The sequence below is a fragment of the Pungitius pungitius genome, chromosome 9 (assembly GCF_949316345.1).
Source record: "Pungitius pungitius chromosome 9, fPunPun2.1, whole genome shotgun sequence".
In the NCBI taxonomy this organism is placed as follows: Eukaryota; Metazoa; Chordata; class Actinopteri; order Perciformes; family Gasterosteidae; genus Pungitius; species Pungitius pungitius.
This window is the reverse complement of record NC_084908.1, coordinates 11,759,207-11,778,791: the sequence shown is the minus strand read 5'-3', so window position 1 is coordinate 11,778,791 and position 19,585 is coordinate 11,759,207. Positions and strand designations below refer to the sequence as shown.

Here is a 19,585-nt window from a genome sequence, read left to right as displayed (position 1 = left end):
CGGAGCAACAAACCCACGAGCAGAAGTGCATCGGCTCACTTGTGGATTTCTCCGGGTGCTGTGGAACATGCGACTATGTCACACTGGGATTAACGCGTGGTCCTTCAGCACATATCTCTGTGTTGTGTGCATCGCCGCTCTTCACTAAGCTCTTTTTGTATTTATTTTTCTTTTCCCTGAGTTTATTTCTCAAGGGACTACAGATGCAAATTAGCTGACAGTGTACAGTGCATCAAATGATGACATGTATGTTAAATAAGTTGTCCCGGGACAGGTTTTGTCTTCTCAGACTGTGTGGAAAAAAAATAGGGTTGTTCAGGCCATGGTCTGATATTTCAGACAGAAAAAAAACATCAAAATCTAAACCTAATGCGTGTGTTGAAAAAAATAAATGGTATGGTCTGTGTTGAGGTCACAGAGGGGACCAGCACTTTGCAGGGGATCTTAAATGAACTTTAAATTAGATTTTTACTGGAAAATCCTGTTTGTGGAATCCCATGGATGCGCTACTTCCCCCTGCAAAGGAAGAACATCTAGTCTGGCTACATGGAGTCTCATGAGCAAAGCAACCGGATCCCTTCAAGACGTAATTCAGTTTACTTTTAGACAGCAGAGTAAGCTCCACTTGTGGAAACTCTCCACTCACCAAAGACCGCCACCCAGAACAAGAACAGTAACCGCATCCTCCTCCGTGATGAAGTCAGTTAAAAAATATGGTCATGGAAAATCTCCCGTCAAATACGAGTATCCCTCAAACATCTGGGAACCCGAGGAAGGGGTATCATCTGTGACTTTGCTTTTCTGTGTTGCAGAAGAGACTTTTAGTTCACTGGTCGGCACGACGGAACCAAACTGTTGTTTGCTTGTTCGGCCACATATAGAGATTTCCGCTCAAAATCTTAAGCAAGTGGAATTATGATATATGGCCTTTGTCTAACAGATGCATGGACTTCCTAAATCGGTCTGTTTTAAGTCACGATGCTACTGCTACTGATTTAATTTAATATTTGTCCGGTAGCTTAATACTGCTATTATACTTATACTATATATAATCATGCTGCATATTTCATGCCAAAATGAACCCTTTAGTGAAAGCCTTGTGGCATCTTGCACAAGTTTAAACTATGTTAATACCAAAGATCAAATGACATACTGATATTAAATAAGGTTCTGTTGAATAAATTTGCTCTACCTTGATATCCAGTAAAAAGCTAAGGACTCCCATGTGTTTGGAGAAGGGACAATACAATCAGCACAGTCAATCCAATGTGTGAAAGCGCAGTAGTGAACACAACATTGATCATCTCCAAAAACCTGCAAAGTGCACTTGTTTGGTACACCTATGTCAATGAGGACAAGTGTTCAACTTGTTTTGGAGACGAGGACGTCACGGCTTCTTTCACCAAAGACCTTTTTGATTTTTGTGTCCGTTACATCAACCCTTTGACCAACGGAAGGACTTTTACACAATTAAGTTTCACCTTGTGGGGCGATAACGTCAGATAATATCTGACATGATCTCATAATTTCAGACAGACTCAATCCCAGGGTCAGATTTGCTGCCCAAGCTCCTGCTCAGAGGACAACATTTCCCCAACTTTTTCCTGCTAGAATTGAGCACAATGTCTCTGTTCAAAGGCACTTTTAATTTTTCACGGTGATTCTACCGGCACAAAGTTTTCTTTTTCTACTGTTTTAAACGGTTACACAACCAGCGATGCCTGAACACAAAACACAGATACATATGCAAACACAAACTCACAGAGGTTTAGTTGGTAGTCAGATAAAAATAATGTGTGTGTTATGTAGTCATGGTAAAGGTTAGAATGAGTGTTTTCTCATCTTTTCTGGTGACATACACATCTTTATTGCATTCAGTTATTAAAATATCCCCTTCTCTCTCTTTCTCCCTACAGAATAGTTCGTGATTATCTGGGTGGAGCTCCATTTTCCTCCTACCAGGAGTCCATGTACTTCTCTCGCTTCCTGCAGTGGAAATGGTTGGAGAGGTGGGTCGTCTCTGCAGATCACACGCTCTGTGAAGCTTACGTGCAGCCGTTCCTTTTTTCCAAATAAAAATTACACCCAGGATCTTCTACAAATTCAATATTCCTCGTGGATTGTTTCATTCCACTTGTTTGTTTGCTGAGGATAGAAAATAGTCTTCTTTAAACTTCCTGCATATATTCAAAACAATATTTTTCTGGGATCATAATCCAAAAAATATGAATGAATATAAAATGCAAAGACCAATAATAACCGTATGTTAATTAAATAAATGGAGAGCGACTTGTCACATGAAAAAAGTTGGCACTAAAACACAAAGGGGGGGCGGCCAGAGGGGTAAATAATTGATGATGCTTCGCATAATGGCTGGATAACCGTAGCGTGGTGGAGACGACCGTCATTAGGCTGGATTAATAATGTATTGGAGCATCACTCAGTCTGCCCGCTCACATGGTCAGATCGCTTATTGTGTGTCGCTGTTATTGTCGCTCTCGTTCTCATTTGTCATTTTTCTTCTTTCTGTTTCTGCAGGCAACCAGTAACCAAAAATACCTTCAGACATTACAGAGTACTAGGAAAAGGTGGATTTGGCGAGGTAAGTGAGACCAAATAAAAGTTAAAAAGTAAAGTTGTGATAATTATGAGATGGATTTTTGAGATGGATACTGAGCCAACAATAAGTGCATGAATTTAAGTTCCCTGACACAGCAAGTTCAGTAACGAGAAATTAATGATTTAAGTTCCTACAAGTAGCCTTTGACACTTAGTTAATGGCACGCTGTTTATGTCTCCACTCCTTTGATGTTTAAAGGGGAAATCTGTGGCGTGTGTGTGTGTGTTCTCTTACGCGATTGTGATCGTGTTTCCACATTGCTTGTTTTTCAGGTTTGTGCCTGCCAAGTACGTGCCACCGGTAAGATGTACGCCTGTAAAAAGCTGGAAAAGAAACGAGTGAAGAAAAGAAAAGGTGAAGCAATGGCACTAAACGAAAAACGCATTTTAGAAAAAGTTAACAGTAGTTTTGTAGTAAGTACTACCTTTTTCTTATTCAACCTTTACACAGAACTGTACCTGTTTTGTCTGTCTGTTTTGAATGAGCGTGTGTGTGTGTGTGTGTGTGTGTGTGTGTGTGTGTGTGTGTGTGTGTGTGTGTGTGTGTGTGTGTGTGTGTGTGTGTGTGTGTGTGTGTGTGTGTGTGTGTGTGTGTGTGTGTGTGTGTGTGAGCGATGTTTGTTGTGGCTCCAGGATCCTGCAAATGAAATTGAAGGGTATGTTTGCAAAGTCTGTAGATCAGCTGTTTAATTTGCTGTGACTCAAGTTCTGTTTGTTCAATGACGCTCACGCCAGTCGGTTGAGCTTGTGACTCAGTGGAAAGAAACCTGGTGGAATAAAAGTAAAAGAAAAACGGGGGGGCGACTGATTGAACAGTGAACAGTTGCCGATGACCGGAGACGGTTAGCAATGGTGGGCCCAAAGGTCGACGAGTTCAGCTAACCAGCTTGAGTGAACAGCAGCAAGCAAATGCAAATTAATTTTGGTTACACACCTGTAACCGTGCAAACATGCTGAATCAGATTTTAATTTGGAGCATCCTGTGAGCGTTCAATTATCTGTGAATGTATTTTACCTTTTGATTGAAATCTGTTTTGCTGCCATTTGAATTTTTTATATGTTCTTCACGCTGTGGTGGTTTAAGACTTAGATATTCACATTTCACATTGATGGTTCCATGTCCTTGTGGAGGGTGCAGCGGCACCTGCCTCTACACCTTCTACTTCGCACATCTTTGAACGTACTGATTTTTTACTTAATGCTTACTGTGACATCCTCACTTTAACTTGCTTAAAACTTACTCCGCTGAAAACTAATTCAAGGTACATTTTTAAACTGAATTAGATTAAACTGAAATGTTCAGTGACGATGAGCAATACATTTAAGCAATAATTCTGAAGAAGCATCTGTGAACACTATTTAAAAAAAAATCCCAAATTGTTTTCAAAGCATTGCAGGTCCCATCAATGGGTAATACTATTAAAAAATGTTTTTTCTGCGCTTCTGACGAAACTATACAACTTTTATTTCAACAACAAACTGGTGCTTTTACTTCAAAATTCAAAAAAAGTATAAACCATTCATTGTGTTCAACTGATTTGAATTTTGTGGAATTTTACGTCACAAATTTAAGTTGCATAACAAAACAACGGCATGTAGATGAAAAATAAATACATTGAGTCTCTACGGCATGACCAGCAGGCCTCAGGCTCTTAATGGTGGCATCGCTCTTAGCGGATTTTCCCCGGATGATTTTTATAAATTGAACCCTAGTCATGAGTAAGCCGTGCTTTTTTTGGGTGGCGCTGTAATGCCGAGCCTGAGTCGCCTTTAGCTTCTCTTTTGTTCTGTAACTCCAAGTACTGAACGGCAGAAATGTACAAAATCTTGAATTCTATCAACGTGTAAGATATTAAATTATAGGAAAGGTTCGAGACCTTAAAAAGAGATGGCAGTACTGTTTATGGTTCAGTACAGGAAACAACCGTGACATTAAAGTTATGTTCCTTTCTGTGGTGGCCGTGCCTGAAATAAACCTAAAATAAGGAAAATTGACTTAACTACCTCGTACTGTCTGCTATAAAATATCAGTAGGTGGAATAGAAATTAGTTTAACTCCAAAATATGAACCACCTTCACTATTTTTACCTCATGCATGTGCTGCAGTAGATGTATTCATGTTCTTTGTTTTACTCTGCTATCAACACTCACTGTTTTGATGATGAAGATGTTAACGCCTGAATTTTAACCATGCTTGACATCAGGAGTTGAGCGCTGCTGGAAAATGAGTAATGTGTGCTTCTTTCCATTCCTACTAACTACGCACAGTGCAGCTTCCCAGGTGCTCCGACAGCAAAAGAAAACTTAGTTCTGACTCTGTTTTTGTTGCTCTTTAAAGTTCCAAAGAAAATTCCATGAAGTTCTTTTAACATTTCCGTAACCTGACGAGGAGCGTGGTCTCTGGGCCGGTGTGCCGTGTATATGCGTTCCTATGGTCAATCATGGTGTTCTACTATTTAATTGTACAACACAGATGTTATACAGAAGTACAGTAAGCAGCCTCTTGGGGAGCAGAGCCTCAGAGCCTCCGTGTTCTAAACGCAAAGCTCATGGTTGTGTACCACATTTTTGTATTGGTCCGTTTTTGATGCAGCGTGAGCCGCGCTGCAGGTCCTTATTTTGAGAGAGTGAATCACGGACGGCAGGAGCATGTGTATGGGTATGCATGTGCGTGAGCGTGCAGGCTCACACAGAGGCCGGAGTGGGCTTGTTACAGAACCTCAGACTTGCAGCTCTTGTCACCTGGGATTGGCGTGCGCGTGTGTGTGTGTGTGTGTGTGTGCTGCAGGCAGAACTGATGACTCTTCATGTGCTTCTCTACCTACGAGAGCAGCTCTGTTGCCTAGCAACACTGACCAAACAGCCGTAGCAAGAAGAGTCAAGTGCTCTCTCAAACCCTTCATTTTTCTCTCTCTAGCGCTATTCCTCTTTATCTTTTGTTGTGGTCAGGTGCATCATACTATTAGTCAGTGTGTGTTTAAACCAGTAAAACAACTTGTGTGTGTGGGTGTGGGGAGGGGGAACCTTGTTATTAAGTCCCTGGCAGGTGAGGCTGAGGCAGCATCTCTAGACTGCATTACAGTAAAGAGACGTCATTTTGTTTTGATTCTCATTTTGTTCATAAACCTCTTGATATTGGATTTCTCTATACTGCCGACCCCTAAACTGACGTTTGGGTGATACTGATTGAAGTAGCTGGATTGGGTATCTGTGACGATGAGGCTGTTGTATTGAATTCTATGTTTATGTGAATTCAGTCCATGTCCATATGTGCTAACTATGTTCTGCGTCAGCGACACACCAGCAAACCTCACAACAAACGTGTCAGCTGTTTGTAGAGATTTCACAATTCAATACTGGCGAGTAGAGAGTTTCAGTTAATCTACTTATTTCTTCTTTAGTTTTCTGACACATATCAGGATGATCCCAGTTCAGATTATGGATTGTGTCAGATTGGTACTCCGTATCTTCCGATACTCTCATTCCAAGTGCAGCTGTCGTCACTGAAATGGTGCAATCAGTGCATCCCTAATTTAAAAATCCTGTCCAAGAACAAATGAAGACTTTCAGTGCTGGTCCTGGCCTTGACCTGACCAGATTAAACTCCACAGGGAAGCCAAGAGGACGTCACAAAGCCAGTTGCTTGTCTTCGGTTGCTTTGGTGGAATTTAACATTGCACAATTGAAATATTTGAGCTGATGGATAAGCTTTTTTTCTGTTGTTTTTTAAATGCACCAACCCCAGTGTGAGAGGTGTATTTTTCAATAGATTTCTGTGTATAGAATGTGTGTGTGTGTGTGTGTGTTTTGTTTATTTGACCCATGAGAATTTTACCAATCATCTCTTTTGGTCCGTCTCTGACTACGTATTCCAGAGCAGATGGCATTCCTCCCGATGGCAGCAACATCCTGCTTGTACTCTGCAGCACACACACACACACACACACTCACTATGTACCCTGTGTGTCACTAACCCACGGGGGGAGGCGGAGGAGTGAGCGGGGGGCCTGGTGGGAGAGAAGGAGAAATGGTGCAATTAGAGGGAAAGCACAGGAGGCAATGGAGTAAGAAGTGGAGCGGAGGCTTCTGCTCTTTTTTGCATATCTGTGACGTATGTCTCCCTTTGTTTCTCTTTGTGTACACCCCTGACCTGGATGACCATTTGGAGCATTGAAATAAACCAAATATTATAATGGTGTTCCTCTACATTGCCTGTCTCTCACCACTGGTCTCCCCTCTTCCTCCAACTCCCCCCCCTCCCCCATTTCTCTCTTCTTCACCTTCTCCTCGACCGCCCCTTCGCTTCCCTTGTTACTGCTTCCTCAAAATTTGCCCTCCTCTCCAGGTTAGTCTAGCCTATGCCTATGAGACCAAGGATGCGCTGTGCCTGGTGTTGACCATAATGAATGGCGGGGACTTGAAGTTTCATATCTACAACATGGGCAACTCGGGCTTTGATGAGCAGAGGGCCATCTTCTATGCTGCTGAGATCTGCTGTGGCCTTGAGGACCTGCACCGTGAGAGGATAGTCTACAGGTTGGACACCACGGGGGGGCGGAAACGTTTTTTGGGGGGCAGGTGTAGACTGGTAATCACTTCACAATTAGACTAAAGAATATATTTTGTTAACTTCTTTTTAGAAGACCATAACATTCGGTGGGTGGTTCGGTGGGCCATCTTTCCTAGAGCATAGAGGCTTAAGGATCTCTGTCTCTGAGGACCTTTTGAGGTTTACAATACCAGAACAATATAACGGGTGCTTGTTGTACAAGAGAATTGCTCTAGATCTGGCTTAATGTCTTGGCCTTTAAAGAAAACACTCCACCAATTTCACACAGGAAGCTTTGTTTACTCGTCATGAGAAGCACTGCTCAACCTTTAGAAACGGTTGCACAATGTTTTTTTTTTTAACTCTTGAGCCTTCTAAAGTTTGACATAATAATCCAGATGATGCCACTGTGATGTCATCTGGGTTATCTTGAATGAATTGACAAATCTCATCCACGTGAGGCCTAAAACAAACTCTTCTTTTTTTTTTTCAAATGGTTTCGTTATTATAAAACACATCGGTATTACGCATGCTTGTAAAGAACACGGGCAATACAAGACAATGAATGCCAACAACATGACAAGTTAAAGGATAAAAATGTTACATATAGGATTTTGTTGTCCAATCTTCAAATGTAATTTCCATTTCCGAGCATCAAATCAACGGAATCCCTCCTTCACATGTTTGTTTTTTTATGTCCGCAGGGATTTGAAACCTGAAAACATCCTTCTGGATGATCGTGGTACGTTCCCTTTATGAAACGAGCACACACGAGCCGCTTGTTCTTAGTCTAATATATATCTATATAATGTATCTCACGAGCTGAAAACTCATGTTTCAAAGTTCTTCATTTCCCATCTTTCTCTGAGTCATATTTCCATATCATTTATCTTGAAGTAATACGTTTGAGCATTGCCAGAACTTTCAGAACAGAACAGAAATAAGATTTAGTTTGTAATTATTTATTCAAGTTTGAACATCCAACTCAGTCGGGTTTTTATTTCCGTGGTTCTTTTTCAGGACACATACGAATTTCCGACCTGGGCCTCGCTGTTCAAATCCCCGAAGGAGAGACGATACGAGGGCGAGTGGGCACCGTTGGATACATGGGTAAAAACTGATACCCTCTTCTGCCTCCTCAAGCCTCCGTCCTTCCGTGACGGACGCCATCAAGTGTCGCTGTTCCACTTGAGTTGACCTCCCTTCTGTCTCTCCTCACCCCTGCCTCCCCTCCCCCACCCTCAGCACCCGAGGTGATCCAGAACGAGAGCTACACCTTCAGCCCCGACTGGTGGGGGCTGGGCTGCCTGATCTTTGAGATGATACAGGGCCAGTCGCCCTTCCGCAAGCGCAAGGAGCGGGTCAAGCGGGAGGAAGTGGACAGACGAGTGCGCGAGGACCAGGAGGAGTACTCTGACAAGTTTGTGGAGGAGGCGAAGGACATCTGCAGACAGGTGAGAGAGAAGAGGGGAATGTGTCAGATCACTGCTTTGAGGAAAGGAGATAAGGAAAGAGGACAGGCAAGGGAGCAGCGCAGGACACATTTATTTGAGACTAGTTGCAAATAAGGGAATGGATGGATTTTAGTTCAGTTTCGCACAAACTTTGAGTTTCCTTAAAATATCTTAGAAGGGACATATTAGAAAAAACACTGTTTAACTGACTCCATTTTATTTTCGTATTTTAGTAGCTTCATGTTTGTTCTGAGAAATCTACAAACTTTGTAGAACGCATTTTTTTCCCGGGACATCACAAACTTCTGTCTGTACTTTGGTGCTGGATAGTTACTTTATACATTGTGTTCTTCAGGGTTTGAAACAGTACATTTGTGAGGCGTAAAAAACAGAACAACGAGCTTCCTTGTACAGTAAATAAATCTGCTCCACCTCGTTTCACCCAGTGATAATATGGGTTAGTGTTCATTTCAGTAGACTGTCTGAACTGCGAGGGGGAACCACTGTGTAGCGGAGGGGAGGGGAGGGCCCAGGACATCGATTTGTGTGGCGCAGTGGAACATTACGACCCAAGGTTCAGCAGATTCATAATCTCCCCAAGGAGACGACTTTGTGCAGGAGGGAGGGGGGGGGGGTGAAAGGTTTCAGCGAGAAATTTTGAAAAAGATAATAAGGAGGGGGGGAGAGAATGTGGGAGTGGTGGCATGTTACCACAGCTCAAAATAGACAAGTTGTTGAAAGCAGGGAGTGACAGTGACACTTCTTTGAACCCGGCTGTACGTTGGGAAATAGCTCAGTCGAGACCAGAGAACCAGTAGAGAGAGAGAGAGAGAGACGTTGGCCTGTTTATTGTGAAAGCCGGCCGCTTTGTGGTGATAACAGGGCTGGTGAGAGTGTCCGCTGGTATCCCAGCCACTAGACGGCCCTCGTCCACTTCAATGAGCCCGCTGCGCTGCGCGGTAGGTGGTGCGCTGGTAATATTATTCAGAGGCAGTGGCGCTCTGTAAATCTATCCGTGATGGTGCTGCGTGCGTGGATGGATCTGTATCAGCCTCTTTATTAGATTACACTGGGTTGGATACATAAAGGCAAAAGGATTACACTATAACGTGTGTGTGTAGTGTTTAAAACTCTCCTGCTTCTTCCTCCCGGTGTGTGTCAGCTCCTGGCTAAGGACCCCAAGGAGCGACTGGGTTGTCAGGGTCGAGGGGCCATAGAGGTCAAACAGCACCCCATCTTCAGAAATATCAACTTCAAACGACTGGAGGCCAACATGCAGGACCCTCCCTTTAGCCCGGATGTAAGAACAACACACACACACACACTGTCACAAATAAACACGTAAGAACACTGCTAGTTATCGTGGTAGCTAATGGATTAAACTGTGATTAAAGCAGAATTTCCCTTTTGCCGATGATCAGCACTAATTGTAGTTCCTGCAGTGGAGCTTGTGAACAGTAGATGGCTGCGGTACCTTCCCTTGATGAACGTAACTCAACTCATAGATTTTTGCCTACAATAAAAAAGCTGTTCAAAGAAAGAATCGTTACATTTTCAATGTGTGAGCCTGAGTGAGAGAGAGGGACTGGCCTGCGAGTTTAAATCAATAGTTAAAAGTAGATAGTGCTGTCTGCGTTTCTATTTTGGGTGATTCAGGTCAGTAGGGCCGGATAGAGGAAAGAGTCTTTATGTGGACTTCCATGTTATTGAAATAGCAATTTTATGAATTTTATGAATTCATGATTAGTATCACTAAACCCTTCTCTTTGAAGATGGATCCATTTTTTACAGTTGCTCTCTCTCTCCTTCTCTCAGCCTCGGGCCGTGTACTGTAAAGACGTCCTGGACATTGAGCAGTTCTCTACCGTCAAAGGTGTGAACCTTGACCCCACAGATGACGACTTCTACTACAAGTTTGTCACAGGCAGCGTCTCCATCCCGTGGCAGAACGAGGTACTGCCGGCAGATGATGTCATCGTACCACAACAGACACATTACACTAAGCAAAACACCAATGGCGACATAGGAACACCTGTATTAAAGAAAGTGGTCTTCTTTTAAAGGAAACTTGCTATGCTCATTTCAAGGTCCATACCTAATGGGGTTTATACTAGAACATGTAATATAGAAAAATAACCTTTTTTTCTCAGATCTGTCTGAATGTACCTGTATTTTCCCTCTGAAAAGCAAAGCAACAGCATAGGTCCATATTTACTTCCTCTGCTCATGACATTCACTTAAATAGGAACTGAAAATAAACTGGGACACATTCATTATGTGTAAAACTGAGAAATGGTCTTGAATTTTGTGACATTACACAGCTCGCATTTAATAGAGGTTGTATCTCTATGTGGAAATGCACTTATTGTAAGTCGCCTTGGATAAAAGCGTCAGCTAAATGACATGTAATATAATGTAATAGCCTATAAGACCTCCTTTTATTATAAAAACAACAACATAAAAAGCTCCCTTTTCATGTTAATGCATCTTTTTCTCAAAAGTGATCTAGAAGGATACTGTGTTAATGCTTTTAAATGTGAATACGCCATTGTTTTTTTGAATGAGTCAAGTTTTGAATATGTATGAGACACGGTGTGGAGGTGTTTGTTTACATCCTTAAGGCTCAATCCAGAACGGACACTTAAACATCCACCTGTAGAGAGGGTTGTGTTATAAATAAATGTGCCCCCTCCCGTACGCTGACGCACACGCCTCTCGTAGAACCGAACTCCCCAGGAAGTGGAAGTCGTCAGGATAGCTCACCCTCCCGTCCTTTTTGCAGATGATTGAGATGGAATGCTTCAAAGAGATCAACGTTTACGAGACCGATGGGACGCTGTGCTCAGATCTGGACGTAAATCGGCCTAATCCTCCACCAAAGAGAGGCTTCTTCTACCGCCTGTTCAGAAGAGAGGCAAGTGCTAGTGCTCCGGCAACTGTCCGAGGGGGTGGGGGCTAAGGTACTTCTTCTCTTCCTTTATACTGTCCTTTCAGGCCTCATCCAAGCTCAACATGTGAAACCGTTACTCCCGAAGCTCAAATCCATTTGTAGTTTGTGCTCATGTCACCCCTAGTTGGTTGGAATAAGGCCTCTTTTTCTTTTTCTTTCCCATTGCATATTCCTTTCCGTATTTGTTGCTGTGCCATGTTGTCTCTAGCAAGATGTTTCTCTTGTCTTGAGAGAAGCTCGTTTGTGGTTGTGGGAAGACTCAATGTGATGCTTTGCTTTTGAGACACACATCACAAGATGCTTAAAAATGTACAATGACCTCTTTTTGTAGGCGGCAGCAGCAGCTACTCTGATTTTTGCTTACTTCCTCCAACTTTTACCTCTCCTCCATGACAGAAACCTTTTTAACTTTGTTATGTAGAATGTTAATGTTTCAGTTTGGAGTTCTGATTTAGATCCAATACAGTGACCTCAAACTGGGAAACTGTCAACATGCTCATCTGATCTGACCTCATCAATCAATATGATCAATATGTGCTCACAGCAACAACCTTTAAGGAAGCTGTTGGGGCCTTTTGTTTTTTTTTCCTTTTAAGATGCACATAGCCAGCTTTGTCTTATTTGAGGATGTTGTTGCGGCTGTATTGTAAATGAACGATTAGGTAGGTAAAGATCCAAATGAAACATTATCAGATCTCTATCAAGGGAGCTGTCATTTTAGGTTGGATTATCAAATATACTGATATTTGGGAGGACATCATCATAATTATCAGTTGTTTCATACTTAGCATTCACCTTTTGCTTCAGTTGCATTTGTTATTTTATCTTCTAGCCTGCTCCTGTGTGTGTGCGTGTGTGCACGCTCACCAGCTTGCTCCACTACAGGATTTAAGGAGACTGTGACCCTCATACTAAACATATGAGGTGACGTGGTTCTGAAAGTTGGTGATATATCCTCACTTCTGGTTTTTCCTAGGTCTGTTTTAAGAGCGGTTACAGTGACGACGAGATTGAGGAGCCCTCGCGACTTTAAACCACTCCTCCTCCTCCTCCTCCTCCTCCTCCTCCTCCTCCTCCTCTCGCCCCTCTCCGCTGAACTTCACCACAAACTCCAACCGAGCGCAAATCTTAGGAACTCAGTGAATGTTGACCTGTATTTATGAGCTGTATTAAAAGTGTATTATAATTAAAGATAACAGTATGAGTTTAAAGATTTTGTACATTTGTACTTGAATTTATGTCTAGATGTATATTTTCACTAAAGGTTGTATTGTACAAAAAGCCATAAAAGTACCACTTGAATGCATATATTACGTTTTGATTTCCTTTTTTTCCCTTTTGGAATGAGTATGGATAGCGTGTATCGGGAAGGTTTTTGTTGTTTTTTAGCACAGTAAAACGGTTCCTTTTTTTTCCCTCAATGTAGCATCATGCCTTTTTTAATTTTATTTTTATACATGTGCTTTTTTTGTCATTAATTTGGTCAACATGACGTGTTTTTAGCACATCAGATCCACCGGGTTCCCAAACTAACCCATAGCCTCTGCCCCTCCGCGCCCCCTCCATCCCCCCAAGGCTCAGGAAGATCTGAAAGAAGCAAATTGAACCAAATAACATTGGGTGAAATAAATCCAGTCCAGCGTGGTTGCGTTGATGCCGCCCCTTCTTATTGGATTAAAAAATTAGTTGTGAAGTGATGATCCACATCTTTCTCTCAACCCAGTCAGTTAAGTTGCACTGGACTTTCTATTGTGTGTAGTAAACAATCTTCTAGGGTCCTGTACCAGCTCATTTTTAGCAGAGATGGCTTGGATTTGATTGTAACAACATGGAGTCAGCAAGTGGAATAATTGGAATATTTTAAGTAAACGTGGCAGAGCCCTTTTCTGTAAAAAGAAACTCTGATATTCTAGCCGATTAGAATTATCATTCCTGTTCTTTATAGATTTGTCGTGGGGTTTTAAAAGGCTCAGATCTTTTAATTTCAGATGTCAGGCTGTGTTTCCTTCCGAAGAACAGCTGTTTAGTAAGTCTGTTACATTATTCACTCAGGCAAAACAGGTCTCCTGGTCATCTTTATTCTTTTTTTCTGTCATTTTTATGGCTTCTTATGTTGTGCTACTTGGGCTATACTTTGTTTTGGTCTTTCTTGATGTTTCCGTTTTTTGTTATAAACCTGTTTTGTGTGCTGAGCGGAATTCCTTTTCCTTAAAATATCTTAGTAATTTGCCACACGTATTTACAGTGTACCAGAAATGTTGCTGGAGTGGGAACACATGACGAATGATGATGTCGCTGTTTAAGATAATCTGGTCTGCAGTTCCGAGCTCTTCATCTTGACCACAAATTGCTGTTGCATCAAAGTGACTGACGTGGATTAGACTTGCAGCAGCTTTTAGCCTCGGTCAAGATGCAGTCCGTCGGTCATAGACAGCTCGAGACCTGCTGGTCGACCGGCAGTTAGCCCCCGTGGCTTCGGCTGTGTTTGTATTGGATAAAAATACCATTTCTCAATCGTAATATTCCATTTCCAAAAACCTGTAGGTAGTTGTGACGTAGGAGTTGCTTGGAACAGTGTTTGTGTGCGTTTGTGTGTGTGTGTAGAACGAGACGAACGGGAATAACATTCATTAGCATATTGCAGGTAGAGATTCCATCATGTGTGTACAGGAACATTCGTCCACTTGCAGAGCCACAGTGGCTGTGCACATTAGTGTCATCAACGACTAAGTGCTTACTTCCCAGTTAATCAGTCGTGAACAAATCACAAAGCATTTTCTGCACATTTCTCAGCAGGTTCTAATTGTTTTTCTCATCTGCATTTCGGAGGCAATTGAAGCCGTTTTGTTTTTGAATTTTGCTTTTGAGGAAGTTGCTGTTTACGCCCATCACCTGTTTTAATGCTGTGAATACCCAATCTTCACTTTGTGTGTGTTTGTGTGTATTTTTCATTGTGAGCAAATGAAACTTCTGTTCAGTCTACCGCAATGAAGTACAAAAATACAATAGTGACACTCATTTGAATTTAAAACCATTTAAGACACTACACTTAAAATGGTACGCAAGTAATTCCCCATCCTGAAATCTCATTTGGATAGTTGGCTTGTTCTAAAGAATGTTGTCTCCTGTTGCACATTCCATTTAAAAATCAGGAATCAAATGTGCGCATCTGTTGCTTTGATTTGTCATCACTTAAGTTTCTGAGTGTCTTTTGTAAAAAATGTTTTTGTTGCTCTCAGGCACATTTTGAAGCTGATTTCTCTTGCCTAATGTAGATTTTAGCCTTTTAGCTCTTTAGCCTCAAAAACCTTGTAAATGATGTATTTCTAAGATGTAACTAGCTTACATTCACTCTCACGGGGAAACTAAACTGTGTTTGCCACCCATGCCTCTGTCATTGTTTGAACTTCGCTCTTCTAGTACCCATATAGCAGAAAAGAAAAGAGTTTAGTTTCATTGCACTATGGTGTGTTTTGACAATGACTATAGGAAGTGTCTTTAATGTTTTTTTGCCAATGATACCAAAAGCAACGTGGGAGAGGTCTGTCTGAAAACGTTCCTGAAGAAAGACTGATAGCCTTTATTATATGTGCCAATTAAGTTCTGACATCCCGCCTTTTTTCAATCATTCCGTCCATTCTGAGAGAAATTCCTTCACGTAAAGGAACTTTAAACGGCTCAACAGTTTTGAATGTCCGCACTAAGTGCATTGTAATGCCTGTTTAAAAAAAAATACATATGTTTTATTACTCAAGCATGTATTGGTTTGTAATACTTCAAATTCCTTGTATATGTAAATGATGACCTTCTAGTGCCAACATATCTCACTGGTATGGGAGGACAACTCTATAATTGGCAAGGTGGCCAGCTGAGTCGGCCCCCGTTTAAATGCCCAGCATGCATTCCTTCCCTCCTGCCTCCCTCCAAGGCAATGAGGCCAAGTCTCTCCCAAAAAGTTGGGATGGCGCTCACCATTTAGAAGGACGAGATCCTCAGTTCCTTAATGTTAGTAGTCCGGTTTCTGGTGTCACACTTCTGACCAGAAATGTCAGATAAGTGGTTGTTTTAAGGAAAAAAAGGAGGGAGGAATGGCACGTGCATTATTGGTTTTTAAACGCGGGCTGGGACTGATTTTTCTCCTTTTCCTTTTTTTTTTATATCTGTACAGTCATGTCGTTCAACCACTGCAGTCATTGTTAATTCTTGTACAAGTTGTATCACTGGTTGTTGTACCATATCTGACATTTGTAATTATGAAATAATACACTGCCATTTGTATAAAACTACTTGTCTTGACTTATTTGCCTTTAAATGATTGTTTGTTGACAATGTATTTCTATAGGTAATAGAGCCATGCTGGTAGCAATTATGTAATGTTCTTTCCACAGTACACAGTATCTGCATTGATTAGTGTTTATGCTGCAGGTTAGATGTTTTGAAACCTTCAAAGGACCACTGATAGTAGCTTAAGGAAAGGCGTCTTAATTATTGACTTTGTACTAATAGGTACGGAGGTTTTTATTAGTATTGTTAAAACACTTCCATGTTATGTCTCTTGTTATGTCTTGTACTTGTTCTTATTCATATTGTTAGAAGTTACTGATTTCAGACTTTTGGAAACTCATGTGAAGCCTTTCCCAATTTCAGTACACAGTACATTGACAATGTATACTGACGATGTATGTAGCACCATGGTTCAACTAGCAAAGATAATCCTTTTATTAGTCCCGCAGCAAGGAAAATCACAGGATTAACAGCAGCAGAGGTTAAAGTGCAAACAGACATAGTACAGGAAAAAATAACAAGACTCCACCATACTTGATTAAAATATCATATATAAAGAAAGGTATTATTTGTACCGTCAGAACTATTATTAGTATATGTGTCCCTCACACACTAGCGGTGAATGAGCTGTACGGAGCTGCCAGGGTGTCCTGCAAGTGGGATGGGGTTTTACATTAGGTCCGATGGCTTTCACCGTATCCAGAGGACACTCTAGCACACTGTTGACTGTCACCGCTGATGCCACCTCACAGTCAAAGAGGGTCCTAGGAGTGCTCCTTGCACTCCAAAAGGCCTCAGTCTCTTCAGCAGTCGTGCGTTTGTGTGATCAGTCCAGGTTAATGTCCAAGAGAACACCCTGGTAAATATTAGAGATTTAACAATCTCACATTGTCATTTTTCGAAAATCCTGCAGGAAATACTGCATACACATATATCAATTGCACTGTAAAGCGTTTGATCTTAATGATGCTGGCCTCCTGACTATCACTGCCACTGCCACTCATCTTGTCAGGTTAAATGCATCGAAGCCACAGCATTCGTGTGGCTCAAAATGTGTTTCTTACAAGCTGGATTACAGCTGTCCCGTGACACCAACAATAACAACAAAGGGGAGAAAATGCTGTAGTCAATCATTGGTTCTTTTGCAAGTCACTCAATATGAAACTGCAGTCCGATTGGCCGTTGACGTCACACACCTCCCCTCTGTAAACTGTCACATATGCCACTTCCTGGTGGGATTTCTTGGGGGAATGCAACGCTGCATCAAAGATGGCTTATTATCGACTATTATTTTGTTCATTTAGGTTAAACATTGTGAAGGCATAGGAGCTATATTGCACGGTGGAGAGCTGGTGGTAGTTGTAACGAGCAGTGTTGGCACTCTCGTTGCACTACGCACTGCTTGCTCTCTTCTTGCGCTAACTTGTCCCACTCTGCTAGCTAGTTAGCTCACATAGTAAATATTGGCTAGCCTAACTAGCTTGCTTACTGTTGATTGCTAAAATGGCCACCATGGAGAAATTGATGAAGGCCTTTGAGAGTCTGAAGTCATTCCAGCAGCAGCAGGGACCACCAACCGCCGAGGAGCTGGTTCAGAGGCAGTAAGTGGCTTTTTGTCTTCCGGCGATTGCATTGCACGCTAACTGCTAGCCAGATAGCTTAGCTTGCGTGCTAACGTTGGGCAAGGTAAAGCTTTTATAGCTAGCTTGGAGCCAGATTCAACGAGCGAACCAGTAACCACAGTCTAGGTTGTATCTACTATTTTACATTAGACGTGCCATGTTTGTATACATAGCTTTGTTATCTAATATTACCATTATTTGAGTGTCAGCCAGGCGGATTGTTTGATTGAGTCAGACTAACGCTAGCTAACAGTTTTGCCATAGAAAGCGTCCGTCACTTGAAGCCCACGCACCTGCTAAAGGGTTCGGGGACCGATTAAAAGACTCTCTCTCTGGTTAAATGAGTTGATTTTGGTGACATTCACATTTTGAGTGTATCATTGTGGTCAATTGTACTGGAGGGTAGACATTAAAACTACCGTTACTTCTCTGCCGATGACCTGGGGCATTAACATAATAGCCTCCTGGGCTGACGTCACTAACGTCCATCGATCCTGATCTTTGGGGAGAGAGAGAGAGAGAGAGAGAGGCGCTGTAGCGACTCAGGCTGCATGGTTTTGTTTAGTATGCCAGGCAGGAATGCATGTCAAAAGCCTTCAGTAATGACCACCAGTCATACTGTTCATATTTCAGTCTAAAGGTCCCTACAAATTTCTATTTTCCTAATAGTTACTGGAATGCACAGTGTTCTGATTATCTCCGCTAAGAGATAATTTTCACTTTATGTTTAAGTGATATTGTTGAGTTTTTGTCACCATTGTTTATCACGGATGGAGCCTTAGATAATTGCTTTATGTGTGTATATGACATCATTTTAAGTACTATCTTTCTCTCCCTTTGCTACTATTCTTCCTTGTCTTTCTGCTACTTCTTGTCGGTTCCTTCTTTTCATCCTCCCCATATTTCCTCTTTCACAGGAAAAAGGAACAGGCGACCACAAAGAAGGACAGGGTCACACACTGCCTGACAATATGTGAAAACATTGTGGCTCAGTCTCTGAGGTAAGCCTTGCTGATTAAACTTTCAATCCAGTTTACTTTTAACAGTATGTTTGATAACAGTAACACAAGATGAATACAACAGATGCCATTTGATGTTTGGTTGCATTGAGAGGACATGGCTTTTTACAACTTCTGACAATTGTCATGCGTTTTTATTATTTTTCTAAAACAATATAGAATGGATTTAATGATAGTTTAGAATCGCTATTTTTCAAAGATAGTCCACAACAGGCTGCTTAACCACTTGCTTACTTTTCCAATGATATTAATGATCCCTACTGCTAAACCAGATTAACCTCTAGGGCCGGTTACAGAATGTGTGACAACTTGTATTTTCAAAATGCAAAGTGGTGTTGAAAGGCACTTTCCATGTGATTTGCTTCATAAAAAGCTATAAAAGTATTTTTAAGTAAGAATACTGCTTTACTCAGGTTGATGCAGCTCAGAACCAAACATAACAATAATCCTCAATAATTCTGCATGGAGTCTAATTTAATGCGGTGTGTGTGTCTGTGTGTTTGGGTGGCTGGGTGGGGGGGCATGGAGGGAGAGTGGCATGAACTATAGCTCAATGGAAAATGTGAAGAATTCAGAATAACAATCTTGACATGCTTCAACAATGTTGAGGTTGAATGTGTAAATGTGTAATGACGTTTATCTCACTTTTCCTCTCTATGGTCCTGGGAACAGAACCTCTCCAGAGTTTCAGAAACTACTGGGCATCGCCATGGAGATGTTCTTGCTCTGCAGTGATGACAGCGAATCAGATGTCCGTATGGTAGCCGATGAGTGCCTAAACAAAATAATCAAAGTGAGCACTGTGCAGTAAATTTACTTCACTTTTAACATTTCCCATCCTTGTTGCTTCAATAAAAGGACAACAGAACTTTAATCATTTGTTGATTTACAATTCGTACCCACTGAAGACCTGGTAGAGTCACAGAATAATGAGCCTGTTTTAGTGTTTATGATTTGTTCAAATATATTAACGTCAATTCTTGATATTTATTTTCAGGCTCTGATGGACTCAAACCTGCCCAGACTGCAGCTGGAACTGTACAAAGAAATTAAAAAGGTATTAAGTGTCTGTGTTGTCTTTTTATGCA

The 19,585-nt window shown here is 41.6% G+C and overlaps 2 protein-coding genes across 7 annotated transcripts in view; both read left to right on the top strand.

Moving 5' to 3' along the window:
- grk4 (G protein-coupled receptor kinase 4) overlaps positions 1-15,858 on the top strand; it is a 33,694-nt gene extending 17,836 nt beyond the window's left edge. For 2 of the 3 annotated variants that reach the window (XM_037471163.2, XM_062564220.1), the window contains exons 6-16: positions 1,917-2,009; positions 2,539-2,602; positions 2,893-3,033; positions 6,965-7,155; positions 7,873-7,910; positions 8,189-8,278; positions 8,414-8,622; positions 9,785-9,922; positions 10,438-10,575; positions 11,405-11,536; positions 12,549-15,858. In XM_037471163.2, the coding sequence (XP_037327060.1) occupies positions 1,917-2,009; positions 2,539-2,602; positions 2,893-3,033; positions 6,965-7,155; positions 7,873-7,910; positions 8,189-8,278; positions 8,414-8,622; positions 9,785-9,922; positions 10,438-10,575; positions 11,405-11,536; positions 12,549-12,605 (1,291 nt within the window). In that variant the 3' untranslated portion in view covers positions 12,606-15,858. Of the gene's footprint in view, positions 1-1,916; positions 2,010-2,538; positions 2,603-2,892; positions 3,034-6,964; positions 7,156-7,872; positions 7,911-8,188; positions 8,279-8,413; positions 8,623-9,784; positions 9,923-10,437; positions 10,576-11,404; positions 11,583-12,548 lie in introns of all 3 variants that reach the window. The other variant, XM_037471164.2, reaches the window with a different exon arrangement.
- A 1,220-nt stretch (positions 15,859-17,078) lies between these two features.
- htt (huntingtin) overlaps positions 17,079-19,585 on the top strand; it is a 32,659-nt gene continuing 30,152 nt past the window's right edge. For all 4 annotated transcript variants that reach the window (XM_062564765.1, XM_037471109.2, XM_037471107.2 and 1 more), the window contains exons 1-4: positions 17,079-17,457; positions 18,396-18,479; positions 19,170-19,290; positions 19,495-19,554. In XM_062564765.1, coding sequence (XP_062420749.1) covers positions 17,360-17,457; positions 18,396-18,479; positions 19,170-19,290; positions 19,495-19,554 — 363 coding nt within the window. In that variant the 5' untranslated portion in view covers positions 17,079-17,359. The remainder of the gene's footprint in view (positions 17,458-18,395; positions 18,480-19,169; positions 19,291-19,494; positions 19,555-19,585) is intronic.